A 21,577-nucleotide genomic window follows, 5' to 3' on the forward strand; every position below is an offset into this window, starting at 1 on the left:
GAATACCAGTGGAGCAGGGACGGCCTCAGCTGACAGCATTACTGAAGAATGTCTGTCTCTTGTACAGCACATCTCTGGAGATAAGTTGCTTTGGAACATGCATTTTAAATCATCCTCCTGACACAGATAGCATTGCTATGGTAATTAATGCTAATGCAGTGAGTGAACAGCACATTTGAGATCAGGAGAAGCTTTGCTTTGCTTTCATTTGAAGATAATTTAGATTTCTTCTGCTTTGAAGGATGGCTGTTCTATTCAGGGCCTACAGTCATGGCACATTTCACAGCATTACTGAAAGTTGCAGTTCTAAAGTTAAAGCATAATTTTAGCTGTCAGATGAATGATCCCTGTGTCTTAATTTGGAAATGAAGAGAAAAAAAAACCATTTTATTTATGAGAATAACGAACATGCCATACCATTTGTTTTTATTTTGAATGCTTATAATATCCTATGTTTCAATTTGATCAAGTTTTTAATGTGATTTAAAATTAAAATAGTGGAATGACTAAAACATCAAATCAAGACATTAAAATAAATAAACACGATCAAGCTTAAAATGGTAAACATTAATTCTAAAAATAAAATAAACTTTAGTGTCTAGAACAGTGGTAGTCAACCTGGTCCCTACCGCCCACTAGTGGGCATTCCAGCTTTCATGGTGGGCGGTAGGGGTTTTTTCCCCTACTTTATAAATCACCATTACTGTGGAACCGGTGGGCGATTACAGAAAATTTTACTACTAACAGAGATACAAAAGTGGGCAGTATGTATAAAAAGGTTGACTACCCCTGGTCTAGAACATCGGACAAATGTCAAAATAATAGAAAATACTGTCTATAATACCCACTCCCCAATCTTTTCAAAATTGAAAGGCCAAGAGAAACTATTAGAAGATGTCATACATTCAGAAGGCGGCAATACTTGAGACCATTAATGTACACGTTAAACAGAAAGGTTGCCCTTGCTTCTGGTACTGAATTTCTTGTGAAATTTCTGACATGGAATAGAGCTATGCTAGATTATTATCACTATTGTGCAGTTGTTAAGCTCTGAACAGAATAAAACTAGCTGATAAGATATTATTTTAACTTTTTTCCACATTTCTAGACTGCCCATCTCCCTCATTTACCTTGAGAAACCACTTCTATCACTTTCCTCTCTTATAATAGTCATCCAAGCAGCCCGTAGTGAACCTTGTTTAATCTCAAAAATGCTAAGCAATGTCAATCCTGGTTAGTGAATGAGGTTATATATTAAGGGGGGCCTTCTGTGAAACAACAGAGGAAGAAAATCCAGTGGAGTTTAAACTAACATACAGGGTCAGCAGTATAATTTAGGATAGAGCATGTAGGGGGTCATACACCACTGACAAGGGTACCTATTACTTTCTCAACTAGTGTCCTCAATGAATAAGCCATTGGAATAAGCTCAGTGCTCTGAAGGCAATCACCCCAGCAGCCTGGACTTTTCCTCCTAAGCTATGCTGAGTCTAGGATCAACAAGAACCCTAGATAATTACAATAACTGATTTTCTTCCAGAAAAAAAGCATGAGCAGATCTCAGGTACTGGTACCAGGCCCATATCCTTTTCTCTTTGATATAAGGATCGCTTCATGATGTTGTGTGCCATTTGTGGGGTTTAAGGAACCCGAGCCTGGGACATTTGACAAACTACTTCTGCAGAGTTTTCTCTGGAGCTGGGCAGCATTTGCCATCTGATGGGAATTCTCATCTTTCCCCAACTCCTGAGATTCTCCTGTTCCTCCTACAAAGAACGTGTCTGTTGTAACCTTCCCTAATCCTCGATATAGTCTGACAAAGGGACTATATATATGATATATATTGGCCAGTTGGATTCTGGGTGCCACACTGTAAACACTTGTAAAGTAAGAGTGAGGTTGGCAAATGGAGCTGCCCTAGTTTTGCGCTCTCCCACTGGCCAGCTGAAAGGAGCACTGGTTGTCAAGGGAGGTCAGTACCCACTAGAGTGAAGCTGCTGCAGTGAATAATGCACTGAGTCCAGTGGTTGTCCCAAAGTGCCTTTGAAGCAAACAAAATGCAGGAAAGGGAAAGATTAAGCATCCTCCCCTCTTTCTCATTTGTCCATTCTAAATTCCCTAAGCTATGATTTTTGAGGTTTTTGTACACACACGCACAAGTTTGGTTTTATTTTAAAAGTATTTAAAAATTAACATAACTTTCTTAAATATTTTAAAAAGATAATAACTAATACAAAGTAAGAAAAAATAAGAAAAAAAAAATCAAAGAGAAAGCTAAAAGTGCAAGAAAGGAAAAAATAAAACTAGAAAAGAAAGAAGATACAAAGCAGCAGCTTCAAATCTTTACAAACATAAATTTACTATTTTATTTTATGGTTACAGCATAATCTCTTCTTTCTATACTAGTAGTCCTCAACTTGTGACCACAATTGAGATAGAATTTCTATTGCTAAGCAACATCTCAGCGTTCCTGTTTACTGTTGTAACTCCAGGTATGTGTGTTGTTAATCAGGTTAAAGGGGGTGTCGTGCCATAGAAGGATGGGCCCAGTGTAGACCATATGTGAGTTAAAGGAATGCTAAAGTTCAGCACAAGTGAAGGAAGATCAGGAAAAAATATGCTGCAGCTCAGGGCTTCTTGGTCCATTGCAGCTCTGTTTCATGCAAAAAGTCCATAAAGGGTTTCCAGTCAGCAATAAACATAGACATTATCTTTTCTCTGATGAAAATGTCAATTTAGCCATCTCATTAAGTTCCATCAACTATTCTTCCATCAACTATTCTTATCCATGTGGATAATGCCAACTCTTTTCAAAAATTTTAGTTCGCTTATACATTTTTCACATTTTTCTTTTTTTTCTTCAAATTTTAGTAAATGTTTATACATTTTATATGTACACTGGCAGAGTAAGCTACTGCATGTAAACAGAGCAAACCTCACTCACAAACATTGATGAAGTTGGGTAATTGATGTTGGGCAGTTGAGTAATAAAACATCTGCAAGCAAATCACCAATCTTAGAGAGCACCAAAAACTCCACAGGTCAACCCTGAGCTACAGATATTCTATTATACATTTTAGCAATTGCGTGCTCATCATTGTTTACAATTCTATTTCAAACTCATTCTTACAATGTTCAGAACCACAAATTCTTTTGTCTACTTTAAATCTTTTTAATAACTGAAAATAAAGTAACCACTAACAATTGTAATCCTTTGCCAATTCTTCTCTTGATTTTACATTTTCCATGACAACATTCAATTATTTCATGATAAATTATCCATTTATGTTTGTCTACTAGTTCTCATCATAAAACTGGGCAACTTTTATGTATTGCAAACTTCTTTCCCTCAAATTCTTTCTATGAGAAATAAAATATGGGCTGAAAAACATGTTTAAACTTGAGTTACTTATCTGCCACTGTTAGCATATGAATTTTATGAACCTTTGCTATAACAAACTTAAGAATTAGACAGTCCTGAAAGATTGATTCCAATATGGTCCCATCTTTTTGCTTCATGTCTCCAGAATCTCTTAGTGCATTATTTTTCTTGCAGTTTTGGTGCTATGTTGGACTGGAACCACATGAAACTGAAGATAAGTCCCATAGTTTTAGGGAAAGTCTCATCATATGCAAATTTCATGGAATCTTGCAGAGGTATTTCCACAACTTCAATCAGTTCGCCTTCCTCCGGCTGGCCACCTCCTTCGCTAGATTTCATGTCATCAGTTACCTGTGCGTAAAATAATGTCTGCTTTGATCCTGTCAAACCAACTCCAGATCTTGTGGGATGGAAAAGAAATAACAAATAATATAAGATTAAGTAAACCTTAGTTTTACATAGGTACACATTATTTGCTTTCCAGAAATTGTGATGAATAAGTTAGAACAAGAAATTAAAAACAAAGGAAAACATTGTAACTATATCCATTTCATTATCAATTCAGTCTATTCATAAATTTCTATTATTGGAAATCTTTCTTACTTGCCTCACTAACACACGTATATTATGTCTATACACACACGTACATATTTTACAACATGGATTTTTAAATACTTTTATTGTAAATATTCTGTCCAGAATTGTGTTATGTACCACCAAGATTATCTTGACTGTGGCAGAATAGAAGTCCATACTCTGCTTCATATGTTGCCTTTTGTTCTTTAAACTTCTTAACTCTCAGTTTGGAAGATTTGATAAACAGCATGCAATCACAAATCCTCTTGATGTAGTAACTCTTCTTTCATATATTTGTTTTGCAATTTGATCCTTCTTCATCCTCCTATATGAACAAACCACTTTAACATATTACTTTTGCAACATACTGCCACTCACTTTTGTATTCTATCTACATTCATTCATCAAGCATTCATGCTTGTTTTACTACTAACACACTTTACCCCATTTTTCCTGCATTCAAATTACTTTGACATTGCAAATTTCACTTCTGTTTAAGGAAGTGGGTAGATATATATTACATAGGCACTTTCACTTCTTTTGGCAAGTATTCATTCCTTGAATAGATCACATACATTACTATCTCCTATTTTTCTACCAGCATGTGCACGTTTTAATTTTTCCCATTCATCTTCCATGCTTAGTAAGTATTCTTCCCAGGTACACAAATTCATCTTTGCAATCCTACATTTCATTTTCTCACATACAACTATCCTGATCTGTGATACATTTATTTTTAGATTCTTAACCCATTATACCATAATATCTATCTAATTTCACTACGAACAACTTGAGGTCTCAGCCAGCAACATTGTTTTGTTTCCATACAAAAGTACATCTACATTAATGTTCTCAACCAATACTTCTGTTGTCACTACACGTATCCTTTATACATTTATTAATAAACATGCTAAACAAACAAGAGGATATCACGTATCTTTTTGCCTTACTCCCTGCTCAGTTATAAACCACTTGGTAAACAACCCCTTTATTCTGACACATACTTCTATGTACACTGCTCAAAAAAATAAAGGGAACACAAAAATAAGACATCCTAGATCTGAATGAACACATTTATTTAATATTCTTATTAAATACTTTGTTGATGACATAGTTGAATGTGCTGACAACAAAATCACACAAAAATTATCAATGGAAATCAAATTTAGCAACCCCTGGAGGTCTGGATTTGGAGTTACACTCAAAATTAAAGTGGAAAAAAACACTACAGGCTGATCCAACTTTGATGTAATGTTCTTAAAACAAGCCAAAATGAGGCTCAGTAGTGTGTGTGGCCTCCACGTGCCTGTATGACCTCCCTACAATGCCTGGGCATGCTCCTGATGAGGTGGCGGATGGTCTCCTGAGGGATCTCCTCCCACACCTGGACTAAAGCATCCCCCAACTCCTGGACAGCCTGTGGTGCAATGGCGTTGGTGGATGGAGCGAGACATGATGTCCCAGATGTGCTCAACTGGATTCAGGTCTGGGGAACGGGCGGGCCAGTCCATAGCATCAATGCCTTCGTCTTGCAGGAACTGCTGACACACTCCAGCCACATGAGGTCTAGCATTGTCGTGCATTAGGAGGAACCCAGGGTCAACCACACCAACATATAGTCTCACAAGGGGTCTGAGGATCTCATCTTGGTACCTAATGGCAGTCAGACTACCTCTGGCGAGCACATGGAGGGCTGTGTGGCCCCCTAAAGAAATGCCACCCCACACCATTACTGACCCACTGCCAAACCGGTCATGCTGGAGGATGTTGCAGGCAGCAGAATGTTCTCCACGGCGTCCCCAGACCCTGTCACGTCTGTCACATGTGCTCAGTGTGAACCTGCTTTCATCTGTGAAGAGAACAGGGTGCCAGTGGCGAATTTGCCAATCTTGGTGTTCTCTGGCAAATGCCAAACATCCTGCATGGTGTTGGGCTGTAAGCATAACCCCCACCTGTGCACGTCGGGCCCTCATACCACCTTCATGGAATCTGTTTCTAACCGTTTGAGCAGCCACATGCACATTTGTGGCCCGCTGGAGGTCATTTTGCAGGGCTCTGGCAGTGCTCCTCCTGTCCCTCCTTGCACAAAGGCGGAGGTAGAGGTCCTGATGCTGGGTTGTTGCCCTCCTACGGCCTCCTCCACATCTCCTGATGTACTGGCCTGTCTCCTGGTAGTGCCTCCATGCTCTGGACACAGCAAACCTTCTTGCCACAGCTCGCATTGGTGTGCCATCCTGGATGAACTGCACTACCTGAGCCACTTGTGTGGGTTGTAGACTCCGTCTCATGCTACCACTAGAGTGAAAGCACCGCCAGCATTCAAAAGTGACCAAACCATCAGCCAGAAAGCATAGGAACTGAGAAGTGGTCTGTGGTTACCACCTGCAGAACCACTCCTTTATTGGGGATGTCTTGCTAACTGACTATGCTTTCCATCTGTTGTCTATTCCATTTGCACAACAGCATGTGAAATTGATTGTCAATCAGTGTTGCTATCTAAGTGGACAGTTTGATTTCACAGAAGTGTGATTGACTTGGAGTTACATTGTGTTGTTTAAGTGTTCCCTTTATTTTTTTGAGCAGTATACTTCATGGTGTGCTCGTATTACATTCAGCAACTAGTCTTAAAAGTTCAAGTTTGTACAAAATATTCTCTAAGTCAAACATATTCACTTGATTATATGCTTTTTCTAAAGCAGTACAATTTATCACTTCTCATATTAAACCATATTTCAAGGGCTTTTTGAAGAACAAACACCTGCCTACACATCCTTTGTTTGGTATAAAACCAGACTACATTTTTGAAGTTTTTAATTACTTATGTTTACCTTACACTTTTTCAATCAGAATCCAGAAATAATTGCCAGGATATTTAATTTATTAAATTTGTTATAGCTGCTCACACCATTAGATTCTGGGCAGCTTATAAAATCCAGAAAACAATAAAACAATTAAACATACATAAACAGGCAACCTGAACTTAAAAACAAACCCCAGAACAATAAATCATATAAATATAATGGGTTTCATAAATACACCAATAAACACATTAACCTCATTAATTTAACAAATTAATCTCCCTGTACTTGTTGCATTAACTTTTATAATTCACTTCACTCAGGATGGTTACAGGCACAGGTGATAACTGACCCTAATTAGTTGGCCCCTTGGGAGTTTGGTTAGAGGATAGATTGTCTTTCAAGGAATGACTCAATGTTATTTTCATTATTTGTCCTGGTTACCTGCAGTGCTTCCTCAAGCCCCTTTGTGGACTACTAGGCTGGTGAAAAGCTTGCTTAAAGATGCCTACATGATATAATGAGAACCGCATTAGTGCATCTTCTCACTTGGAACCTGCTTTCTGCTGTTGGGTCTCTCTAATAGATACCTGCTATGGAGGCTTCTTCAATAGGCTTCTCCCACTGCTCCCCCTCCTTTGTTAGGCCACATATCACCACACCAATCTGCTTCAGGACTATTTCACATGCTTGACCCCTTCCTGGGCCTGTCTCACTAGGGTATGTTTTAGTTTTCTATTTCAAGTCCAACTACAAAGGTCAGTGACCACTGGACCCTTTCCTGGCCCTGCCCTTGCATTATTTTTATCTGCTTCAGTTGCTGGGGCTTTAGGCATATTTAACTGGTTGCTATTTTTTTTCTGGCATTTTGGATGCCCAGCTTCCAGCTCTATAGCTTAAAGAAAAAAACCTTCCAGCTTTCTTGATAAGATTCAGTGTTTTCAACCAGATTTCATCTCATCCATTGTAAATTTCTACTGTTATTTTTTTCAGAGCCATCAGTATAGATAAATGGAGCTATGTAAAAATGATAAACAAAGGGAAAGGCTGCACATCATTCCTTTCCAAGATGTGCAAAACCTTTCACTTCACTTTTCATAAAAGGAAAAATGCTATTCTTCCAAACATCAGTCACAGATACAATCTTAACACATGGTAACTCATCTGCATGTAATATATCTTCAGTTATATTGTGGTTACACCTGCAACCTTATTGGGGTATTAAAATACATTTCAAAATGTATTATTCCCTTTTTATCATTTTTCTTTGCACACTAGCATTATCATTTATTTTAATTCCATTCTTCAATCATTCCCATACAAATCCTCTTTCCAGCATTAACTACAAACCCAAATAATCACTTTCTTAATTCTACTGACTACATCGAAAGTTTGTTATTTTACCCACTTTCAAATCAGTTTTAACAACTCCCCAAAATTACTCTGAACTCTGCCTTTTTAATATGAATCATTCTTTGGTCTTTAATTATATTCTTTACCATTTCTTTTTCATTTCTTTAAACAAAACTATCTTTTTCTTGCCTTCATTTTTTGCAGCAAATGTTTCTCATATACTTTTAATTAATTTCACTAATTTTTCTCAATCCCAGCTTCTTTCTCGTGATCATTTTACAAAACATCTTTTTTCATACTTTTCATTCTCCTATTGGGAGAATCGATGTCCACAAATTTATGTGTGACATTTTGTAACATAATTTAGTTTATTCCATCTTAAGTAACTTCCTTATCCTTTTTCCTTATGCTTTCTTATTACTTCTATTGGGAGAATCGATGTTGTAACACTTTTTCATGTAAGACCTTTTCTTTTTTCCTCCAACCAGCAGCCCCAAGCATAACAACAGAACAAGGCAGGTAATTTTCTACTAAATGTTCATATTCATGCTTAAAAATGGATTCTCATTAATTGTACTATAAAGTGCCATGCTTAAGTAAAAATTTAACTTTCATTCATTAACAGAATGTAATTTAGGAGAATCTACAATCTAGATTATAAAAAAAACATTTTATACAACATTTATGTAGACTCATAATGTTCTTTGTATTACATTTCAAATCCAGGAACAGACAATCAGTGAGCAATAAAGGTAATTTCCCTAGGTAATTTCTTAGACCTTCACACAATTCTGAGGCTAAAGTAGCAGGTGCAGGAAAACAGTACCCACAGAATAGCAGCAATTGACACAAAATGATATACTCTAATAATCTGTAGAGGCAGGTGTACTAGCAGGTGATTCCACTAAATTATACTATGGTCATTCACCATAGTATAGTGAGGTTAAAATTGCATTCACATATAGATTACAATACAGCATGTAGCACTGCACGAAAATAACTACATTATATATGATTATGCTCCATTTACTGTATTTTATTTTTGTAAAACAGGGATCTTCAAACTTGACAGCCTTAAGACTTGTGGACTTCAACTCCCAGAATTCCTCCTCCAGTCATATTAGCTCAGGAATTCTGGGAGCTGAAGTCCACAAGTCTTAAACTTGCCAAGTTTAAAGACCCTTGTAAAACATAAAAGAAAATTAATTTAGAAAGCTAAAAATGAAATGTGGCTCTCGTATGGTATCCAATATACTTTTGAAATGCAACTACAGTTTGAAGATGGGGGACATCAACTTTTCCTTACCATCTAACTGAAAAAGTTGCCTAACTTCAATAATATGAGACTATATGAGGGGAAACAAATTAAATCCAGAAAATAAAAAGTGCTGTTTGTCTGTAAAAAAAAAAAAAAGGCTCTTGGGGTTGCGTTCCCTCTGAGAAAGCAAGTCTATAAGACTGAAAGGGAACTTTAAATACAGCTTCTGCAGATTTCTAGGTGGCATGAGGTAATAAGGAATCTGTTTGCATAGTAACATCTAAAGTACTAGCTGCAACCATTTCTGAACTGTTGAGATCTAGCAACATCCTGAACGGATGATTGCAATTTATTTTTATGCCATTTACTCTCTGTATTCTAATCAATTTATGATAAAAATAAATTCCCCAAGTCAATATCAAATCACATTATGTAATTCTCCCCCTTCCCTCATCTCAGTCTTAGCAGGGTGTCCTACTCGTTTCATCTGCAGATCCCCTTTTTCTTACCAATTCTGTTTCTTCTATGACAGAAGGTCATAGAAGGAGGTAGTCATTCCCAGATAGGTTGACAATGCAAACATGTAATGTATGTGTAGTTCTTACATGTTGCCTAACTAACAGTGCTCAATTAATTAGCAGATATTACAATACAGCAAAGGTCAAACAGACTAGGTGACTCACTGGCATACAGGTGAAAAGGATGGTTTGTAGATGAATGCTCACATACTTGAGAAAGTGACAGACATGAATCAACCTGACATTTCTCATTACAAAGTTCCAAAAGGCTGAAAGAACCTGGCATTCTAGACTTATCCCTAGAGCAGACAAAACTGGTGTTAGATCAACCAATGTTTAGCCCAGAATAATTTTACAATGGATATTTTTGCTTTTTCTGGCCTTCTTTTGTGACCTCAAATTATTCTCAGCTCAGAACAATACATACATCTTTCCAACTAGATGCAAATTCATTTGTAGGGAAACTGGAACATAAGAACTATAAAAGAGAAAATATATTACAAGAGGGCTTTGAAGCCATTCTATTATCATGGCTCTCCACTTAAAATACATACAGAACACAAAGCATCCCAAGTATATAAGCTTTCCAATAACTCTTATGTCAGTGTTACCTTTTTTTCCAATTACTTGGCTAACACTAGTTTGCCACATACAAATACCACATGGTGGATTAGAATGGTGGTAAGGAAGAATTTACTTCATCAAAACTTTTTTTGAGGGTTGACTTCTAAATTACAGATTTAAAAAATGGTAATGATATATTGTGTACAACAGAATTCCAAGATGCAACGTTTAAGGTGTGATTATCCATTTTTTTCTCAAAAGTACTGTACTGAAAATAATGAGGTTGATTCCCAACAAAGCATGGCTAGACTGCAGGCTTTATTCCATACCAAAGAAAGCACCTTTTTATCTATAAAATAAGTCCTCTAATGTGGCTTCGAGGAGTAGCAAAAGTCTTCTCCTCTGTTCAGTGTCCTCTCTCTTTAAGCAAATAGCTTGTTAATCCAACAGGAAACAACATTTGCCAGGATTGGCAGCTGAGGATTTATACTTAATTCCCCCTTTTCTCCCCTTCCTCTACCTTCATTTTTTTTAAATGTTACTGTCCACTTTAACACAGTTGTCAAGAGGAAAAGCAAAGTTTTGCTTCCTTTTAAAGTCACCACTTTCTCCATACATTTTGAAATGCATTTCCAAGTATAAGAACAGATGCTTTTTTTTCACTGCAATCTGGGGAGGCAGAAGGCTATGAGCACATTTTCATTTCAGAGTATTTAATTCCTGACATTTCTTTAATTCCAAATACTCTACACACACACACACGCACACACACAGAGTTGGCTTCTCTTCTTATTTCTGATAGAATTTCAATGAAACAACAATAATATTAAAATCCCTTATAAAAATGGTGTTGTCCTTACAACAGTAACTTTGGAATAAAAAAAAACAGATCCCATAATATAATTAATAACTGAAATAATCCTTCAATTACCCCAGGGCCAGAAAATGGCCCACCCCAACAATCTTAAAAACAGTGTGTTTGGATACAAGTGTTTGCTGTAGGCAACAAATGCATTTAAAAAGGCAGAACATCTGAGAGCTCTAAATACCTGCATCTGCAGGAAGTCAAGGGCTAATACTGTTTACTGTTCTGGCACTGCCTTCTTTAATCACTTTTGGCAGTAAATAGGTGATTTAGCCATGTGTCTAGACTGACTGTGACTGGCGTGGTCTTGGGCTTTTAATTTTAAGAATCAGCAAACAAAAGTAAACAGAAAGGGACTTTTTCAAGGTGATGCTGGTGATAACAGCAGCCCCAACTCAAGTTTCACTAGCTGCTTGTTATACAATTTAATCCAGTTATGTGTTTCCCTACCTTTGGCTAAATTCAAAGGTTGCTTAATGGCAAGAAAAATGTGCAATGTGATGAGATCCCAACTTGGGTAAAAAAGTAAGGAGGCGAGGCACATAGAGCTACCATTTTGGGTGATAAAGTCATGTTAAACTCCCTTGATGGCAGGCCTGGAATGTAAGAGGACATTGATGGAGTTCTATGAAAATTAAATGTAGCAAATATATTATCAACTCTGTGCAAAGAAGAAAATGAAGTAAACTGCTTATCAATTATATAACACAACAGGTAAATTTTTCTTTTGGAGCTCCTGTGCAGACTGTGATAAAAATATCATTGTTTCCCTTGCCTTTTTGTTCATGTTTATAATGCAGATTGGATTAGATTTATGGTGATATTTACTGACCAGAGACAGTCAGTAGATTACTAATAAAACAAAATCTAGCATGTAGAACATTTGAGCTCAGTCCTTGAATTTTCTTTCTTTCTTTCTTTCTTTCTTTCTTTCTTTCTTTCCTTTCTTTCTTTCTTTCTTTCTTTCTTTCTTTCTTTCTCTTTCTTTCTTTCTTTCTTTCTTTCTTTCTTTCTTTTTTCTTTCTTTCTTTCTTTCTTTCTTTCTTTCTTTCTTTCTTTCTTTCTTTCTTTCTTTCTTTCTTTCTTTCTTTCTTTCTTTCTTTCTCTCTCTTCTCTCTCTCTCTCTCTCTCTCTCTCTCTCTCTCTCTCTCTCTCTCTCTCGTTTGTTTTAATTAAATAGCACAACTGGGAAACTTCTGAAACCTTTGAGTAGATGACTATTATATGCAAATTAGCATAGATTCATATATACCGGATTCTGATACTGTTACTATATGTGACTGAAAAAATGAATTACTATATATTAAAAATACCTTAAAACTGTGTATGTATGCATACAGCATAGTAACAATGTGTCCTTAGATTATATAAGTATTGTATTTTTAAGGAATTATCTATCTCTATATTACATAAAACCAAGCGGAAAACAAGATATTGGCTTCTATTTATGCCTTTATTGCATTCTGTCTTCTTGCAATTTTTGTCCAAAAACCAGCTGACAGTCTTTTAGTCTGGAAGGGTTGCACATTCCTCCTATAAGAAGCAGGTCCATTACTCAAAGCTACTGCTCGACTGTGGTCACTCAGTCTTTACTTAGTTCTATTAGTAGCAGGAGAACATTTATTTATTTACTTATTTGTTTGATTTATTCTAGCCACTCACTCCATAAAACTCTTGGCAATGGTAAATCATGTCCTTCTCTATGTTAAACTTTAAATTATTATAATGTAACGTACCGATATATGGCCCGATGGTTAATGGATCAGAATTGTTACAGCAATACATCATATCTGAAAGTTTTGTACTAGTTACCACTTATAATTCGACATACTGATTTTATTCTTTAAATCTTAAATGATTTAGTTCCCATATATCTTCAGGACCACCTTCTGTAAATAGATCCCTCCTGTCCCTTATGCTCATTCAATGAAAAGGTAGGGTACTTAAGGGCTCCCTGTCCTACTTTTGAAAAGGTGGTCCTTAGAGGTAAGTGCTGTTGTTTCACCTTGATGTTCTTAGAAAGATTGTAAAAATGATGGTGTTGCAGAGAGCTTTTTATTTGGGATTGCCAGAATGGGATCAGAATAATATATTTCAGTATTATGACAGTTTAATTGATATTATTTGAACTTTTTGGGGGGTCACTGTGTCTTTTGTTTTTATATCACAAATCATTCTCAAATATGGCAATATAGTAATATTATAATTAATTGATAAGGGCTTTATAAGGGATTTATTACCCTAAAGCCTTAGGTATGAAGTTCAAAGAGGAACAATTCTCTTTCTTCTTGCCTTCATCTTCCGAGATCTTATAACAGATGTCACTACCACCAATTCCCAGATGCTCAAAGATAAAGGCCAGTCATTCTAACTATTTGTGACTGCAGCCTAGTTGCAATGATCTACTAAGGCCTGAAGAATCTGTTACTTTTACTGGGGACTGGGAAAAAAAACACAAACCAAGGAAACGCACAAACCCAATAGAAAAAAAAATCTGTCAAAATATCTAGCAGATTGAAACATATGTTACAAAATCTTGATTAGTCTTTCAATCATTGATCTACCAACCTGCATGAAGTGATTCTTTTTAGGCTGGTTACAGGAACTTCATAGCCACATTCTTCTAAAACTTCCTTGCAAGCAATTTCTTCCAAAGAGAGCTCAGGCTGGTCTACAATACCAGCACAGAGTTCATATGTTATTCCTTTTGAAGCAGGCAAAACATCAGACAGAGGGCACCAGCTCTCTTCAGTTTTATTCTCAAAGTACTGAGGACATTGTTCTTCCATTTCACACATATAGACAGCTGAAAGAAAATGGAAAAAGGAAAATCAATCACTTGTCACTTTTTTGAGCATGGATGATCAGGTTGCATTTCTCTGAAAAGAGAAATAGGATGACTCAAGTAGATGCCAACCCATCTTTCAATGCATTAAAAAAAATGGAAGGGCATCCAAATTCTCATCATGGGAGAGGTAGCCTTAGTACTACTTTGAAAACAGCCATTTTCCTCAAAATGTTGCCAGTAATATAGATACTGTGAGCTCAATTTCATGGCTTTCTTTATTATCCATATAAAACAAATATAGGAAGAGCAATTCTTTTAATTACATAATTAGGTTGTATCCAGGTTATGTGGCTTTGGCTCATTTCTTTCAAATTAGGGAGAAGATAGAAAATGGAAAATATGATTATTATGTTAATAATACCATATTAACTAAAACATTTCTCACATCCCTTTTCTGGATTGCCACAGCAGAAAATGAAGAGCAGAATTAAAACAAATCTGCTTTAATAGCAATTAATCTCTTGTATGTATGTATGTATGTATGTATGTATGTATGTATGTATGTATGTATGTATGGTATTCAGCTTTGTTCGGGTATTTTCCCACGTCATTATAGGGTAATGGGTTGTGTGATGGGCTTGCGAGTTCTTTTGTTGTGGTATCCTGGGTCCTGCGTTGTAATCTCCTAAGTCGTTTGTGTTTTGATCTCTTTTCCATTAGCCTCCTGTGTTGTAACGGCTTGGGTAATGGGTTGTGTGATGACCTTGTGAGATTTGTTGCTGTGCTATACTTGGTCTTGTGCTGTGATATCCTGGGTCATTTGCTGTGTTGCAACTTCTTGAGTTCTTGTGGTGTAATTTCCTGAGTTTTCTGATGTGATATCCTGAGCGGGTGGCCATGATGTAGCATTCTGGGTTTTAGTCTGGCTTCGAGTTTGAGGTCTGGGTCTGTGTTCTTGACATGTGTCAAGCTTGTTTGGTTTTGGGGTTGGGGTGTATGACAGCTGGCGAAGCAGCCGTGGTCTGGTTTCTGGATGGTGGTTGTCCTTCGTTTATAGGATGGGCTTGGGCCTGGGTCTGATGAGGGGGATTGGCGGTGGTGTCCCGTGTTGTTTCGGGTCTGGTGTTGGTTTTCGTGGCTGGGACTCGTTTGTTGGTGAGGGCTAGCTTCCAGATGTCTGGTAGGCAGGAGGTGTCATCCTGTCTATTCATGTTATGTGGGTGTTTCTCTATCTCGATGGCTTCCCTGATTATTCTCTTGCTGGAGTGTTCAGTGTTGGATATTAATTTGGTTCCTTCAAAATTAATTTCATGTCCTGTGGCTTTAAGGTGCTGGAAGGGGGAGGAAGTATTTTCTTCTCTTCTGACTGCATTTTTGTGTTCTGCGATACGTGCATTTATTCTCCTGTTGGTTTGTCCGATGTATGTGGCTGGGCAATTGTTGCATGGTATTTCATAAACTCCTTGGTTTTCTAGCTGGATCTTGTCTTTAGGGTTTCTTAGGATGTTGGCTATTTTTTGGTCAGTGCCGAAGGCTGTCCTGATATTGTGTTTGTGGAGAATTTTGCTGATTTTGTTGTGGTGCCTTTGATGTAGGGGAGGAGTGCGATACCGTTGTCTTGTTCTGTGTCTTGGTTTTTTGGGGGTATCTCTTTTCGGATTAGGTTGGTGATTGTGTTTCTTTGGAATCCGTTGGAAATTAATACGTTAGTGAGGGTGTATAATTCTGTTCTCAGGTGGTCTTTGTCAGCTAGGCTTTTGGTTCTGGAGATGAGGGTCTTGGCTATGGAGTTGATCTGTGCAGGGTGGATGATGGGATTGTGCATTTAGGTAGCGGTTGGTGTGTGTTTTTTTCCGGTAGATGGTGTGTCCTAGGGAGCCATTGGGTTTTTTGTAAATTAGGACATCCAGGAAGGGAAGTTGCTTGTTGGTTTCTGTTTCCATGGTGAATTGTATTTTGGGGTGTAGGTTGTTAAGATGTGTGAGGAAGTTGTCCAGTTTTTCTTTCCTGTGTGGCCAAATTACGAAAGTGTCATCTACATATCTGAGCTAGAGTTTGGGTTGTGTTCGGATTTGTCTAGAGCATTGGTTTCAAAGTGTTCCATGTATAAGTTAGTGATGACGGGTGAGAGGGGTGATCCCATGGGTGCTCCTTCTATCTGTTTGTATCTTTGTCCATTGTGGATGAAGTATGTGTTGGTTAGGCAGTGGTTGGTCAGATCTAGGATGTGTTTGGGGGGGTTGTATTGGTTTTGGATGGCTGTCAAGGCTTCTTTGATGGGTACTTGGGTGAAGAGGGATATGACATCGAAGCTCACAAGTAGGTCGCTGGGTTGTAGGTTTTGTTTCGTTATTGTTTCTATGAAGTGGAAGGAGTTTTGTACATGTGAGGTGATGGATTCTGTGTAGGGCTGGAGTTGTTTGGCGAGAAATTTGGCAAGATTCTGTAGAGGTGAGCCTATGGAGCTGACTATGGGTCTGAGTGGTATTCCGTCTTTGTATATCTTGGGGAGGCCATAGAGCTTAGGGCATCTGGATTATTTTTCTCTGGGGATGATTCTCTGCTGGATCTCTTCACTGATGGGAGACAAAAACATATATATATATATGTTAAGAAAACAAATATATATATGTGTGTGTGTGTGGTGTGTGTTTTCATAGATTTTCACGAGTACAGGTATATAGGTCTATTTTTCTGAAATGTCATGGTTTTTTTAAAAAATAAGTTCATTTTGCATTGTTTTGTTTAAAAAACATTACATTAAAAAAAACCAGGATTTACAGTAGTTTCAAATTAATTTCCAATGAAAAGAATAAAAATCTCATTATTTTGCATTATTTTGTTTATTTTTGTTTACCTCTTCTACAACTACCTAAGTTAATTTTTTTTATTAAACTTATAGGTATTTATAGATATTAGGAAGGATGATAAGGTGACCACGCTTCTATTGTCAGAAAAAGAATACAAGATATCCTTATTCTTTTTTATATATAGCTATTGATTCAGTTTTTTATATATAGCTATTGATTCAGTGGCGGGATTCAATTTTTTTTACTACCGGTTCTGTGGGCATGGCATGATGGGCGTGGCAGGGGAAGGATACTGTAAAATCTCCAGTCAGAGGTGGTATTTGCCAGATCTCCGAACTACTCAACATTTCTGCTACTGGGGCGGCTTCCGGTTTGAGCTTCTTCTGCGACAGCCCGAAACCTCGTCTCTGCAAGGCTTCGATCCGTGCTCGCCGCTGGAGCGCCCCGAGCCGGCTGGCTTCCGGGCTAAGCCACCCCGTAGAGGTGGTGAAGAGGGGGGAGACTGCCTGCAGGGTTGAGGAGAGCCGCATCTCTCCTCCCCAGCTGGCCATTACTCCCTTTCCCGAAGGTGGTTGCAGCGGTGGTCAGAAATGGCCACCACAAAGAAGAACTCGACCAGAAAAGAATGTGCAGGAGGAAGATAAGAGGAGAAAGTTTTGGTTGACCGGGTCAAACAGCAAAAGCAACAAATAAGGTACCCTGGAATTGAAACTATTAAAAAACAATAACATTGTTCCCTAAGAAGATTTTTAAGCTGCGAAGGAGAGAGAAAGGGGAAAAGAATTGGTTTTTTTTCTCCTTTTCCTATACTGACAGCTAAGAGACTTAAGTCAGAAATTGGAAAAAAATCCACTTTGACATCAATAGGCATTTAATGCTGAAAATAAAAAGTCAAAGGGATAATAAAGATTTCTGGATAATTAAAAGCTTTTGAAAACAGGAAAGGAGAGAGGAAGAATAAAAGGGCAGGATCTGGAAGGGAGGAGACTGCCTGGAATTAAAAAAGAACTTATAGCAAAATCTCAACAAGACTTCCAAAAGGTACGGATTTCCGGTTTGAAGGGCTTCGGTGACAGACAGAAATCCGTGATCGTGCGCGGTTTCTGTCGGGGCTCGCCGCTGGAGCACCCCGAGCTGACTGGTTTCGGGGCTAAGCCACCCCGTAGAGGTGGTGAAGAGGGGGGAGACAGCCAGCAGGGTCGAGGAGAGCCGCATCTCTCCTCCTCAGCTGGCCATTACTTTCCTGAAGGCGGTTGTAGCGGTGGTCAGAAATGGCCACCACAAAGGAGAACTCGACCGGAAAAGAATGTGCAGGAGGAAGATAAGAAGTGAAAGTTTTGGCTGACCGGGTTAAATTGTAAAAGCAAGAACTAAGGTACCCTGGAATTTAAACTTACAAAAAATAACATTGCTCCCAAAGAAGAGTCGGAAGCAGTGAAGGAAAGTGAAAAGGGAAAGGTTTGGCTTTTTTCCCCTTCTCTCTCCTTCCCTATACTGACAACTAAGAGACTTAAATAAGAAACCAGAAAAATCCGCTTTGACATCAATAGGCAATTAAGCTGAAAATAAAACAAAATGCCAAAGGGATAATAAAGATTTCTGGACATTAAAATTTTTCTTTGTCATAAGCAGGAAGGGAGAGAAAAAGAATAAGGGCAGGATCTGGAAGAGGGAGGAGACTGCCTGGAATTAAAAAGAATCTACAGTAAAACTTCAACAAGACTTCTAAAAGATACATTTTAACTGAAACTTTGCAACTAAATAATAACCCCAGGAAGAGAAAGTGAAAAAAAGAGCAAAAAAGAAACAGCTTGCGTGTATTTGGATTATTTAGTGATCTTTGGATTCTTGGTTATTATATTTGAATGACTAAAATCAATCGGGTGGTTGTTTAAAAATTTATACAATGGCACCACTTCTGGATGAATTGAAAATGGAACTTAAAAAGTACAAAGAAGATGCACAAGAAGGGAAGGGCTCTTTTGGCTTCGTTTTTCAATTCTTAGAAATGGAGATTTGGAACTATGAGAAACAACAAGAAACGACTGCAAAACAAGGGACAAAGAAGAAGCCATCTTTAATGAACAAGCAATTTTATGTGGCGAAGAAAAAGGAAAGGGGGGAAAGAGAATGGAGAATTTAAGACTTAAAAAAACAACCAAAGAAAAGAAAAATAATTCGAAAAATAAGTATAATACTGGAAAGCAACAGAAAAGGGGAATGCAGAAGAGAGAAATAAAGGTAGAGAGGCAAGGGGGTAAAAAGGGGAGAGAGAAGAAGAGAGGGAAGAAGGAAAGGAAAAGAAGTTACAAAGGACTGGAGCAAGATATAGAGAAACAGGACCTATTTAGAGATAATGGGTGAAAATCTAACTGAAAAAGGGATTCTGTAAAGGTACATAAGATTGTATTGTCATATTAGTAATAGAAATAACTTTAGAAAATTGGAAACAACGTATGATTAAAATGAGGGATAAAATAGTTAGTGTAATTTAGTGATATGTTTGTGAATAAAATAAGTGAAATAAAATAAATGAGAAGCTATGCAGAAAATGTAAAATAGTAATAAGATATGGAATAGAATATAAAAATGAGCATGAACCTGAATTTGTGTCTGTACGAAGAAACGTAACCCGGGATTACGCTATGTTTTATTTGTCTCTTTGTGAAAACTCAAATAAAATTTACAAAAAAAAAAAAGACTTCCAAAAGATACATTCTAAGTGAAATATCACAACAAAAACCCCAGGAAGAGAAAGTCGAAAAAGAAATAAGAAGATATAACTCGGGACTATCTGGATTACTTGATGATTTCTGGATTCTTGGTTATTGTTTTGAATGACTAAAATCAATCGGGTGGTTGTTTAAAACTGTTTAAAATGGCTCCACTTTTAGAAGAACTGAAAATGGAACTTAAAAAGTACAAAGAAGATGCACAAAAAGGGAGAGGTTCTTTTGGCTTCGTATTTCAGTTTTTAGAAATGGAGATTTGGAATTATGAGAAACAACAAGAAATGCCTGCAGAACAAGAAGATTGCGACAAAGAAGAAGCCATCTTTAATGAACAAGTATTCTTAGATGGGGGAAAAAAAGAAAAGGGGAGAAAGAGAATGGAAAGTTTAAGATTGGGAAAAAGAACTCCCCCTCCAAAATAGAGTGAAAAATAAGTATAAAATCAGAAAGCAACAGAAGAGGGAAATGCAGAAGAGAGAATTAGAAATAGAGAGACAAGGGGGTAAAAAGGGGAGGGAGAAGATGAGAGGGAAGAAAGAAAGGAAAAGAAGTCATAAAGGACAGAAACAAAATACAGAGAAACAGGGCCTATTTAGAGATAATGGGTGAAAATTTAATGGAAAAAGGGATTCTGCAAAGGTACATAAGATAGTGTGGTTATATTAGAAACAGAAATAATTTTAGAAAATATGAAACAATGTATGATTAAAATGTATGATAAAATAGCTATCGTAATTCAGTGGAATGCTTGTCAATAAATAAATGTAATAAAAGGTATATTTAATTATTTATAAAACATATGTGAAAAGAAATAAGGGAAAAATTAATTATGGAGATTATATGTGTTTTTAAGGAAGTATGATATTTAATTGAAAAGAAGTGTTAAAGATGTTAAGATTTTAATGATTATTAATGATAGAACTGAACTGGAACGGAATGAGGGTTTATAATTACATATATTTACAATCTTTTTTTAAAAAAAGAATATAGTGTGTATTTTCAGAATGTACCAAGCAGAATTCGATTGGAAGTTATGTATTATGTATTATATTGAAGGTCATAATCTTAAGGTATATATTGAAGTTTAAATAAGAGTTGAATGGATGTAATTAAAAGATATAAAGGTGTCATACTCCAATTAGTAACTACAGGAGAAAACTTGTTTAATGAGAAAAGTTAATATGAAATTGAAACAGAACAGACAAAAGTATAAATATAAGGATTTGAATTGAGATGAGATAATCAAATTAAAATCGAGAAAATCAAAAGAGGGGAAAAACTATATAGAAAATGTAAAATAGTATAAGATATGGAATAGAATACAAAAAGGAGCATGAAATTGAGTTTTGTGTCTGTATAAAGAAGTTCAACCCGGGACCATGCTATTTTCAAAACAGATGTTTTACTTGTATTTTGTATGTGTGAAAACCCAAATAAAACTTTATTTAAAAAAAAAACATCTCTGCTACTGGTTTTCCAGAACTGGTCAGAACCTGCTGAATACCACCTCTGTATTGATTTATAAATAATTTCTCCAATAGTAATAGAAATTATCTCATTATAATGGAGAAGGCTGTGATCAGAAGTCTCACAAATGGGCAGCTGTTCATTCTTGATGTGAAATTTAATCTGTGGCTCACCTGTTTTAGAAATCTTTAAACTAGGTTTGCACGGACAATCCTTCAGATAGATACTTGTAATAACAATCGGCTATCCATTAAATGATGCTGGGTTAGTGAGTTGACATGACTCTGTCTCCCTTGGCTTGGAGAAACAGCAGGAGATAAAAGTGATAGATTTTCCCTTTAGCGGAAAACATCTTTCACCTTAATTGAGAGGTATAAACTTACAGTGAAACTGAAAGATCTCAGGATGGGAACATCCTATCAGGAAGCTCAGAGTACAGTAATTTACCAGAAGGTCGATTGCAGTT

The 21,577-nt window shown here is 36.9% G+C and overlaps 1 protein-coding gene across 2 annotated transcripts in view; it reads right to left on the reverse strand.

Moving 5' to 3' along the window:
- Positions 1-2,844: 2,844 nt before the first annotated feature.
- NUDT14 (nudix hydrolase 14) overlaps positions 2,845-21,577 on the reverse strand; it is a 56,998-nt gene continuing 38,265 nt past the window's right edge. The window contains exons 4-5 of one of the 2 annotated variants that reach the window (XM_026670127.2): positions 13,883-14,120; positions 2,845-3,782 (exon numbers count right to left, since the gene is read on the reverse strand). In XM_026670127.2, the coding sequence (XP_026525912.2) occupies positions 3,542-3,782; positions 13,883-14,120 (479 nt within the window). In that variant the 3' untranslated portion in view covers positions 2,845-3,541. Of the gene's footprint in view, positions 4,284-13,882; positions 14,121-21,577 lie in introns of both variants that reach the window. The other variant, XM_087952274.1, reaches the window with a different exon arrangement.

This window comes from Notechis scutatus, chromosome 1 (assembly GCF_049901735.1).
Source record: "Notechis scutatus isolate UNSWTSFEM ecotype Mainland chromosome 1, rNotScu1.2, whole genome shotgun sequence".
NCBI lineage: Eukaryota > Metazoa > Chordata > Lepidosauria > Squamata > Elapidae > Notechis > Notechis scutatus.